The sequence below is a fragment of the Seriola aureovittata genome, chromosome 5 (genome assembly GCF_021018895.1).
Source record: "Seriola aureovittata isolate HTS-2021-v1 ecotype China chromosome 5, ASM2101889v1, whole genome shotgun sequence".
Taxonomy (NCBI): Eukaryota; Metazoa; Chordata; class Actinopteri; order Carangiformes; family Carangidae; genus Seriola; species Seriola aureovittata.
Genome location: NC_079368.1, coordinates 11113015 through 11125139, shown reverse-complemented (window position 1 = coordinate 11125139; position 12125 = coordinate 11113015). Strand labels below are relative to the sequence as shown.

The window sequence follows — 12125 nt, the reverse complement described above, 5'->3', positions numbered from 1 at the left end:
TTGTCCATCTTTCCTCACACTTGGTTTTAGCACTACCTTGCAGTGGCTAGCCACATCACCCACGTATGCAAGCAAACTAGCTATTGTTAGTCTCCCTATGTAAAGCTTAGATCTCACACAATTTCATGTTCATTTTAATGGCCTTATTTAATAGTTAAATGGTCTCTTAATGAACAGTGTCTCACAGTAGGAGCCACAAGGGGGCACTAGAAGCCTGGTGTCAGCATAGCAGCAAAAATTTGCGTACTTTATTTTCTTGAACGGATTAGTTGGCATTAGATTATATTTACACTAAGATAGATAGTCTCTGAAAATAAATAAATAATTAAATAAATTATAAAAACAGACAAAGGTCATTGGCTAAGCTGCAAAATTCAAAAATATGAATTTAACTAGTTTGCATTAAGTATAACTTTACACAGCAGAGACACCAGAGCTACAGGAGAAAGACCTAACCTCACCTGAAGGTTGCTTCAATTACATTTATGCAGCCAAGGAAAAGGGAGCCCTGTGTACATCTTTTTCATCTTAACATAATATTGTCTTTGCAAAGGAACCATGCTGTCACATTCAATAATATATTTAAACTGAATCCTTGCAAGTGTAAAAAAAAAAAAAAACCCTCAATAAATAAAAAAAATCAACTAAACAAAATCAAGGGAAATAACGACACTGCAGCTCATCTGAAACCAATACTATCCAAATCAGATTGTGCTACACATTGCACTGTGGGTAGAGGCCACTGTGCTGCTGCTGTGTACATTACATTTAACATGATATATTCATAAGACATTTTTTATCATTTTAGACCGCTATTTTTATATAAAAGGCACATTGTCAATATTGTGAATCATTATGAAATAGTATTTCATCATTATTCTTCTTACTGTAATTGTATGCAACTATGGCAGCCTTTCCTGCAATTCCAATGCAGTTTTTAGAAACTTTTATTCTCCAAAGTTCTCCAAATCTAGCATGGGGTAAACCTTTTATAGCAATGAGGTATGAGACTTTAATAAACAAGTCAGCAGGGACAGCACTGGCCAACATTTCCCAGCCAATACACTTTAAAAGGCAACTCTTTCACACATAAAGGCCCAGTAAAGTATCTCACAGCTGTTACAAGATGTCTTTTTTTGTCCATTGTGAACACAACATCAGAACTACAGCTCACTTGTTGCACACTCATGCTTCACCCTGCTGATTGGTTCATTTCCTCAAAGATACTTGGCTGTTAGCTGTCCCTATCAATACTGATTGCAGCAAATATAACCCACAAAATTAGCTTTATCTGAAAGTAGGAACAAACTTTCTACGCCAGGAATCATCTCTAAACTCTCATTTATCACAAATGAGGTGGCCCAGTTCAACATCTCTTGTAAAGGAAATCTTAAAAATTATGACCAACAGTCTTCAAGGGTTTATTGTTCACCTGTATCTTCAAAACAAAATACAAAACACCAGCTAAAACAGTGCCTCAGCTGCCCAAGGATTGCTAGAAGCTGCCTGAGTTCACCTGTGAGTGGCAGATAGGAAGCAGTATGAGGCATATAGGCTCAGATCAGGTTTGAAAGGATGTTGAGTTTATAAAGTGATTTTCACAAATAATTCCAAGGTTTGTTGTTGTAAATCAAACCTTTTAAACCTGTACAATAAATATGCATGAAAAACTCAGGTTTTTAAGTGTGTAGCGTTTGTGTGAAGCATTTGTAAAAAAAAAAAAAAAAAAAAAAAAAAAAAAAAAAATTAAAAAATATATATATATATAGAAAAGATCTGTAAAAACAAAAAAGAAAAATATGTGAACAAATGATATCAGTGGTGAGGTTGCATTAAAAAACATGGTGAAAGAGGAAGTGCTTTTGTGAATATCTGTATACAGATACAATACAGAATCCTGCACCTAAAACTCACAATGTGTGTGATGCTGAATTTACGAGTACAATTTTTTTTTACATCTGATTATGATTGGACAATTGAGTCCAATCAAAAAGCAGAGTCTAATCCGAGGGCAGGTGGTTCCGTTACCTTCATCCCTGCCACCTCCATCAGCATGTCCCCACTTTTAACCCTCTCTCTTTCTCTTAAAACCCTCATTGCAATTGGATGCACTAAAGAAAAGATCTAAAAGTGCAGTATTACGCTCAACCAACAGCGGGGAGGGCAGTCTGCAATAAATGCAAAGATGTCGTCAGTGTGGGAGGAACAATGGCAAAAGTACACATACTTCAAACATGTGGTTCTATCTTAGATTCCATCACCTTGTGTTTTATGAAACTGCACGAAAGGAACAGAACCTGAATCTCAGCAGAGGACAAGTAGCCCATCTCAGCCGGCAATACATGATATGTTGAAGAAACAAAGAAAGTGGCCAAATTCTGATGACAGATGTAAACTATTGGCCAAACTAATTACAGGGATGACAACCGTTCACAGTGGTCTCTGATGTCGACTTTAAGTGCCTCATGGCTACAGCGGAACCACAACATACACTGAAAATTATTACTGCACCAACAAGGGTGTCAGAAGTTCTCCACAAAGTTGTAGACAAGTTAAAAGCCCTGATCCAACCTGGATCAGTCACTGAGCCTAACATGCGACTTCATAGACAATGATCAGACCAGACAAAAGGTTGTTTTATATACAATGACAATGCATGGATCCTACACCGGGGAAAATATCAGAGAGACATTATTGTGCATGGTTGAGGATTCGAAAATTGGCAAAGACCATGTAGTGCTTGTGTTTCGAGGCAGCGGAGCAAATATGGTGAAATGAATGAGGCTTGCTAAACTTCCAGACCTCAGCTGCACAGCACACTCAATGCAACTTATGGTGAATGATGGTCTGTCAAGTCAAAGATATCATTGTAAGGCTAAAAAAAAAAAAAAAAAAAAAGTGTTACCCATTTCCACCACTTGATTCTTACCAAGCACCATTTGAGGGACATTCAGAAGGAACTTGACCTGCCAGAACACAATCTAATTCAGACTGTCTGAACAAGGTGGAACTCCACATGTTCTACTCTGGCAAAGGATTTCTTTGCATAAACTCTCATCCAATAGAGGAAGTGACACTAGAGGGGAGCCATGACAATTCTTCAGGGTCCTGCATCATTCCGTCTGACCCTGCTGAGGATGGTACTTCAAGAAGATGAAGGGCCCTCTTCACAAAGTATCACAATGTCCAGGCAAGTCATGAGGAACAGCCTGATCAAAAATTTCTCAAAACTAGAAGAAACAAGAAATGTGGTGCTGACATGTCTCATAGATGCTCCATATAAGAATCATGCACTCTTTTCTTCCAGTACATTGACCAAGGCCAATGAACGGCTGAAAGGGGATGTAGAAGGTGCTACACAAGAGCCGAGTTAAGAAAAGCATGCTTCTACAGAGGGAGCCAGTGAGGAACAGCAAGCTACTGCAGAAAGGACCAATTAGAAAGGCAGAACCCCCATAGGGTAACGGAGAGAACAGACATTTTGTCGTACCAGTATTGATGAGATGTTCAGTGAACTGCTACGACCCAACACTGGTCAGCCGTTGGCCTACACCTGCCTCGAGGATGAGGATACTTCTGTACCTCAAGGAGCTGGTGATCGACAGGCATAAAGGGGATCCGCTTCAGTGGTGGAGACGGAATGAAGGGCGCTTCAGGCTACTTGCCACACAAGCAAGAAAGTTTCTTTGCTCACCACCCTCGTCTGTTCCGAGTGAGTGCGTCTTGAGTGAAGTCTCTGCAATTTATGAGAGGAACAGAAACCGCTCACGCTGGGCCTGCTGAGCAATTGTGCTTTCTGTAACACAATCTGGTGCTGCTGAATTGGGACTACTCATTGAGACTCAAATTTCAGTACATATTTAAGTTTTATTAGTTTTTGCTTTACCTTATAAAACATTGAGGAGCTATTTTGTTTATTTGTTTATTTATTTATATAAAATTTCCAGGTACCTTTATAAGAAATGGTGCTGGGAGCTCCCAGCACTTTTTTTTTCATTTCTACTGCAAATGTATATTGGTGCATGTGTCGCCGCCATGACCATGTAGGGCTTAAATTCAAGCTTTACAGAGGGAGATAGTTGTTTCCAGGCACCCAGTAGGGCTCTAATTCTAGCTTTAGCTCTGTTAAACAAATCCTTGAGATATGATAGTTGCGTCAGTTGCATTTTGTTGTATTTAATTTCTTCGACTTCTTTGTTGTTTTATTTCTCGGACAATTGCCACAGACAGAAAAGAAATATCCAAAAGGATAATAAATGAAATCAACTAACTCTGAACCTTTTTCCTGAACTAAAATGTGTCTAAAAGTAATCATTTGCCTGATTGTGCAACCGAGCAGCAAAAGAGCAAATGCCAGATTTCCTAACTAACAGAAAAGGCTTTTAAGTGTAAGAGTCACTGATCTGTTCTAAAAACATCCCTCTAAAACAAAAATCACTGAACTATGCACCGTTTCCATAGGAACCGACAAAACTCTTTGCTTGTTTCCGACTTCTGCCTTACAAAGTCATATCACACTACGATTCATTGTAATGAGTACAGGGGAACTCAAAAGACAAATATAATTTTCAACAAAACTGAACTTGTGCATATATGGTATGTATCGTGTATGAAGAGAGATTAGAGGTCAGATGAAAAGCTTGTTATGTTTGTAGTGATATGGTGAGATATTGTTGAAGGGGAATGTACAACAGCAGTGGAGCAGTTACAGTGTCCTGATGTTTTTCGCCACTTGGGGGCAGGGGAAACAAGCTGTGAACAGAACATTGGCGGATCGTCAATTTTTCTGAACTGAATTGGAACAAACTGTTGCTTATTTATTTACACATCGTGCTGTTTTGGAACAGCTTATAACACTTACTATTCATTTGGAGTCATGTTTCTGGTTGCCTGTTGAATATGAGTCCAATATTCACTCTCCTTTAGCCATGTGTTTGGTTTCTACCAACTACTGAGAGAAATATATGGCTCTTAAGCTTCTGAATGCACCACTATGATCACCAGCTAGTCACTAACTTTGTCTGTCTGCCGTCTGGTACTCAGCAGGCAGTGGGTTTTCAAAGCCGCCTGCTGTACCTGAAAACGATGCTCTGAGAGCAGTGAGACTGAACCAAAACAGTGACGGCTGGACAGATGAACAATGAGATTGCAGATGCAGATTTGAGGTGATAATTCTCTGTAGGAGCACTAAAAGGGACCCCATTTTGTCATTTGAATCATTGTTATTATAAAAATATTGATTATAGCCACTTTAACAAACATGTAACACATATGATGCAGAACATAAAACAACAGATGCAAAGACGACAGTTTTAACGTTAAGTGGACACATTAAACTGTTTAGAATTCAATTCAGAAGCAATATTGTTTAGTCACAGCACGTCATAATGGACTTAATAATAGACAACATAGACAACATATTAGTTCAGATCCATGGATAAATGAGCAAATAAGATCTCTTCCAATATGTTATTGATACTGACAACAATATTTGGACATATTCTCTGGTGATACTGGAACACAGCCAAATCCTCCCTTTACTTAAACATTTTTAACTTGGTAACTGCTCTGCTTTAGCACATGCTGTGTTTCAGTTTAAAAGGCTCTATGTAGTTTCATGTAACTTTTTTTCCTAACAGAATAACACTTTGCACATTTATTTAGTGACGCAGGTGCGTAGGAGCAGGATGAATGGATCCGAAGTAGCAATTAAAAAATCCCGCACACTGTCTAACTTAATAGTTAGGTGCTAATTGTGATTTCTTTTTCCTAACATGAGTGAAATGTCTAGAAACACATGGTGAGCGCCAACAAGCCTTATCGAGGCATCTAAAGACCACTAATAAAGGTGACATGGCCTATGGGAGCCTTTGAACACATGCTCTGGGTGCCAGGGGTGATCACAGTGGGCAAAATGTCTGTTATCAACACTATTATGGTCCAACTGTGACATGAGATGAGGCTCATTAAAGCCAAAAGCATTAGGTTGATAGTTTGAGCTGCAATGCTTTGACACTACCATCCTATCTCAAATTGCCTCATGACATACTCACACACATTAAAATACAAACACAGTCGAGCACACAAACATACACCACACACACAATTTAAACCTGGGAAACATTTTCATCTTGCTGTAAAAGGGACAGGGGATTTCTGTATTTGTACTTAGCAGAAGGCCTCGATGATCCACAGATGGCTTCACGAACTGCAGGGCATTACTTGGTGATAAATAAAAAAGCAAATTGACACAAACAAAGACCCACGCTTTAGCACACACTCAGTCTCTACGGACTCAGACTCACACATTCAAAGAAAAGGTACAACAAGTGGAAAATATCTTACAGTAGGAGTGTAAAGATGAGTTAAAACTGTATACTGTATAGATACACTGATCCAAAACCACAGTACAGTCGAAAATATCAAGTAACAACTTTTTATGAAGTCCCCACTGGGGGCCACAAGTTTAAGGGTTAAGACCTTTAGCGTCAAAATTAGGTTTTAAAAAAGGAAAAAAGTGGCAGAAACAGCACTTATTGTTACTTGCATGAGCACTCAACCCAAGGCAACGGCAATAATAACATTAGCAACAACTACTACTACCTCCCTCAGGTTAAAAGGAAGTGTTTTTCGTTTGAAAGGTCATTACTTGGATGATAAAAACCCCATAACTGAAGTGTATGATACCCGGTCTGCAGTATTTCAGACAAAAGTCTTTATGTATTGCTGCCCATAGACATTTTTCACAAAAGACATTTCAACATGTCATAGCAGAAAAAGCACAGGTGTAATCAATTATATTAATAAGCAACTGCACTTTGTGGGTGTCCCAGTTTCTGGGCTCTAGTATGTGCATACTGGCTCACTGCACTGGCTTACTAAGAACTTATGTAGCTGAGCCATAATTCGTATTATTGGTTCAACCCATGGACTGCTGTAAAGTCAGGTATTTATAGGGATTAGAGCCAGTCTCAAGTGGTCATTCGAGGAACTGCAGTTTTTGGCACTTCCATGCTGGCTTCGTTTTTCAGCCCAGGAGGTTACCGATTGGTTCAACCTGTGCTTTGCCTGTTATGGCCAGTCGGTATTTCTGATGTGACAACAGACACAATTCCAAAGCATTTGCATCTATAATCCATTCACACAGGTGTATACAGGCAACCATAACTGACTGACATTTCCCTGACTCTGCCGGCTCTGATGCCCCTGCAGCACAGAATAATTTGCCCCAACCAAAATGAACCTGAGCAGAGGTCTAAATTAAACTAACTAACTTAAATCCACAGTGCTTAATTTTCTTAAAGATCTTCTCCCTCACTCTATCTGTCTTGGCCTTTAATTCTCCTTGTATATCACTCTTTCAGCAATATCAGTGAGTATTGAATTCTCAAGGCACTTGTGGAATAATTCTCCATGTCTTACTTTCTCTTCCAATTTCCATCCTTCACTCTCGGTCTCACTCATTCAGTCAGTAACACACAGTATCTATCGCTCACCCGCACGCACGCACACACGCACGCACACACGCACCTGGCCATTACAAATGACTAATGATTCAAAGTGTCTAATGATTTGACACTAGCAGTTGTGTTGTGGTCGTATCACTCTGTGGTTCATATCCAAGCAACACAAATCCCAGAGGACTAAGCTTAGCTTCTCTTTCTGCACACAGACACACACACAAACATAAACACAGCTAGCGACTCAGACAGGAGCACACACACTTGTTCTACTGTTATAAAATATTTTGAGTCAGATTTAAAACAAATTGTTACATTTTCATAGTCCTGAATCACATCCGTGACAAAACTGGCTGACAGCACACTACCTCACTGTAAGTACTGCTTTAAAAAAACATTTCCTCTGAGATTTCTATATCAAGAGTATGTGTGCAATACAAAATAGCACTGGTTACTGGGGCACAACTGAAAAACCAGAAATGGATCTCGTATCACCAACCGTGCATATCTCTGTCTCCCACACATCTCCCAGCTCTGATATCTCTGCCAAATATCACCCCACAGATTGGCTAAGTGTGATAGTCGATGAGCATCAGCTAGCAGCCAGCTTCAGTTATTCTGACTTCAATCCATAAACATCTGTGAAGTTCTATATTTTAAACAGAGTGTATGGGACCACAGATCCTCCTGATCCAGATCACAGAGAAGCTCCATCATTGCCACAATGACCATGGAGAATTTCTTCCCAGTAGCCCATCAGGTGCTGCCAAAAGACTGAGTATACATCAATTTTAAAGCACTAAAAGCACCCAGCACCTTGAAGCGAGTGTAGGTGGAGACAAGATGGGAGTTGAGTGAAATAAGAAAAGAAACGAGTAACAAATAGCAAGACAGAGTCTGAGTCTATGTGTCCAACCAGTTTCCAAACAGTCAGGTTCAACTTTTTTCACATTTCTTTCAATAATTCCCAATGGCTTTAAGTCTTTCAGAAACACTTACAGTTGTACTGTGATTTAAGGGGCATCACTCACAAGTTTTACAAGTGCAGTGTTTCTCTTTTGGTGTTTCAGTTATCCACAAACTACTGCTACTACAGATATGATTTTGTCCCATGCACAATAGGTTCACTCAAGAAATTAGCCGAAGTCATTATTGAAAGCCTCCCAGCTGTCAATTTCTCTGTTGATATTCAGTTAATGTTACTTAATTACCCCTTATCAGGAGGTATCGTTTGACTATAATAATCCTCAACAGTCATGTATTTCCTGATATTGGCAGCAACCTTGTTACACAGGAATTCACACTGCATTGCTGCCAGCCATTTTATGCCGTTGAAACCAGCTGGCACAAGCAACTCAAATATGCCCTCTTTTACTTTTTGCAAATGCAAGTTTACTAAATAATGAGATGGCAGGATCTCTCCATAAACATGGTAAAATGGTCAAATCTAAGATACACTAACACTGTTCATTATGCATTGGATTATAAAGCCATAAAACCAACAGCTGCCTTTCAAAGGATGACTAACTTGCAAATGGCACACATTTCTCTAGAGGGATACCTCATCTTTGGTTCATACACCAGACACATCATTTCATAGGTTCACTATTGCATCCTACAGTTGTGCCTTCTATTTCTGTTTAACATCCTCTGAGAGTTTTTGGACAGACTGGTCTGTTGGTCAATTTACTCATTACATACAGGGAGTACAGACACCATAATCTCCAGTAGTCGCAGGTAATGTGTTGTGGTGATCATTATCAGTATCATTATCTAAAAGGTTTGAATTAGTACCTGTAGCAGTTTTTAATCTAAGTGTTAAATTATATTATATGTTTATGTAGTCAAGTTTACAATATAGAGTATATGTATAAAGCAAACTTATATATAAATATAATAATCTGTTCTGACTATAGCACCTGGTTTCCAGGGTGATGGGAGACTGTGAAAAGCTAGAAACAACTGCACAGAAGCAAAAATAGTGTCTTACTTTTGGTTATGCTAGATGCCTAAGTGTTAGCAAGAGGCACCACAGAGTGAATAATATAGGAAGGATTTTGATGTTTAAATCCTTTGTTAAGTTAGTCTTCCAAATTCTTCTACCTCATGTACCCTGTAATCCCTTACTGCTGCTTAACTCCCTCCCAGGAAAGGTGCTATCTTGGCAGCAGTGTTTCCTGTCCCATTTCCCTCCCAGCACCCAGGTCATTGATTAATCTTTGGGGGAACATGTAGAGGGGGCCTGTGTATCCTCGAAACATCTTACCGGTGGCTGCTGAGAGTTGAGCACCCCCCTCTTGGTGGACCCCCCTCTGGAGCTGAGCCTCTTCCACGACTCTGAGAAACGCCCCCTGGTGGTGGGACGCCCTGGCCCAGATGTTCCGGACGCAACAGATGAATCATCGTGGGTGGAGAACGGCCGCTCCCTCCGTAACTCCCTCCGCTCAGCCCACTTCTTCTTGGAAGCCATTGGTTTTAAAAATTCGGTCGAAGAGATGTGAGAAGTAGGACAGTCACGCTGAGTCGAGGAGACTGTTCTTTAATCAAACTAGTGCCACAGGTGGCATCCTCACTTTACTCTTAACTCTTCTGCTAACTGAATTAGCCTGATTCACTCAGTCTCTGTCTCTCCTCTTTCTTTTTCTGTCTTCTTTTTCACTTCAAAAGATTGTGCAAGAGAAATTTTTGACTCCTTTCTCTCGGTTTCTTTCACTTTTTCCCTCTTCTGAATTCTGAATTTTGATCAAAAGGAGTGGGACAGCAGCTCTTCACCTGCTCGGCTGCACTCCTGTGCTCTTCTTTTCTTCCCTGTAGCCTTCCTCTGGGAGGGATGAGAGTCAGAGAGGAGAGGTGGTGAAGCAGAAGGTGCTGTCTGCACCCTGTTGCATGTGCTGTTACTGTGGCTCGGCCGCTGATGCTGTTTTCCCTACTCACAGGGAGAGAGAGAGAAACAGGGAAACAAGGCAAGGGAAAGAGAGAGAGAGAGAGAGAGAGAGAGAGAGAGAGAGAGAGGGAGGGAGGGAGGGAGGGAGGGAGGAGGAGGGGGTTGGAGGGTACGATATTCAGATCCGGGTGAAAGGGGCTTCAGGACAGAGGAAAAATAATAAGCTCACAGAGTGGATAAGGAAAGAACAAGAAAAGACAGCGAGACAGGTGGAGCGAGGGAAAAAAAGAGAAAAGGCTACCAGACAAAGAAAACGAAGAGTGGAGTGCAGGGTTCCTGTTGAGCATAGCGCAGAGCTTTAAGCTGACTGAGAGGCACAGAGACAGACACCCTGTTCAGTAAGTCACTCTCTCACTGTGAACACTGTGCCTTGAATACCCACAGCTACTAAACCTCCATCTCCTCCCTCTCTTCCTCTTGCTCCCCGAGCTTTCATTCAAAATCTCACTGTCTCCCTCTTTTCTGTGCGGGGTACATGCCTCCCCTTCTTCTTCCTTTTTCTCTTGTTCCTCTTTGATGCACATGGTTCATGAGTTAAGCCACCTGAGCCTCAGCTTCTGTGTTGCAATTGAAGAGTAAAGGACAATACCAAATAAAACTGGCATTTGTCTGTGCTTTTTCACTTCCCAGCTTCTCTCCTGGTTTTCTTCTTCTTCTTCTTCTTCTTCATCCACTCTCTCACCTCAAGTCTCCAGATGTGCTGAAAGGCATGCCATGCTGTGGAGTTGTGAAGTTGACAGAAAATGACACTTTGAGTAATTTCTTCAGGTGCAGTAGTGAGAAAATTTTTTTGTTATGTTAGAACGCTCTATGAGACTCTACAATGCTTCTAACTGTGCTTTGGCCAAAAACGAAAAGAAAAATATTCTGGGACAAGAAAACAAGATGAGAGAGACAGAGTGAGAAATGGACAGAGAAAGAGAGCAAGCAAGATCGTGGGACAGAGACAGGGAGACAGAGTAAGAGGAGGTGACAGTGTCTGAACACCAGGGACATTGTTGTCGTCGCTGCAGCAACGAGTCACCACCTGGGAGAACGCTGTACTGTGTATTTATGTGTGTGTGTGAGAGTGAGAGAGGGAGAGAGAGTATGACTGAGCAAGTGAGAGACAGAGAAAGTGAAAAAGCAGGACAGAAATTCCCTGAAGGATGAGAGTAGGAAGAGTGAACAAGTGACAGTGGGAGAGTAGAAGAAGGAGGGAGACAGAGACAGTAGGAGTAAAAACACATAGTCACAAGTTTTGATCAAACACAGAACGACAATGCAGGGATTAAAGTCAGCCCTCACTATTGTATTGCATGACTACTGGCAACACATATAATCTTTTGCTAATTATAATACATTGGATCAGAAAAGCTCAATGAAAATGGCAAAGTACAAAATACTGGCTTAAGTTGTAAAATGTCTTACCACAGGGCAAAAAAACAAAAACAAAACAGCTTTAAACTATAGCTAAAACAATGAGTCAATCGATCTGCTTATCCATAGAAAAATGAATGGGCAACAATATTAATAATGAATTAAGAGTTTATGTCACATTCAAGCAGACATGCAAAACATTTAGTGGTTGTAGCTTCTCCAAAGACAAGATTCACTGTTTTATATACTTATAAACTGAATATCTCTGGATTTTTGGACTGTCAGGTCGTACATAAGACATTTGGAGACATCACCACCAGACAGAACAAATAATGATGAGTAGATTTGCCAATAATGAAAAT

General features: G+C 40.4%; 1 protein-coding gene across 12 annotated transcripts in view; it reads right to left on the bottom strand.

Moving 5' to 3' along the window:
• The window catches only part of trpm3 (transient receptor potential cation channel, subfamily M, member 3), a 138318-nt gene extending 127963 nt beyond the window's left edge, over positions 1–10355 (bottom strand). For 7 of the 12 annotated variants that reach the window (XM_056375821.1, XM_056375832.1, XM_056375831.1 and 4 more), the window contains exon 1: positions 9727–10354. In XM_056375821.1, the coding sequence (XP_056231796.1) occupies positions 9727–9930 (204 nt within the window). In that variant the 5' untranslated portion in view covers positions 9931–10354. Of the gene's footprint in view, positions 1–9726 lie in introns of all 12 variants that reach the window. The other 5 variants (XM_056375828.1, XM_056375830.1, XM_056375836.1 and 2 more) reach the window with 2 other exon arrangements.
• Between the last annotated feature and the right edge of the window lie 1770 nt (positions 10356–12125).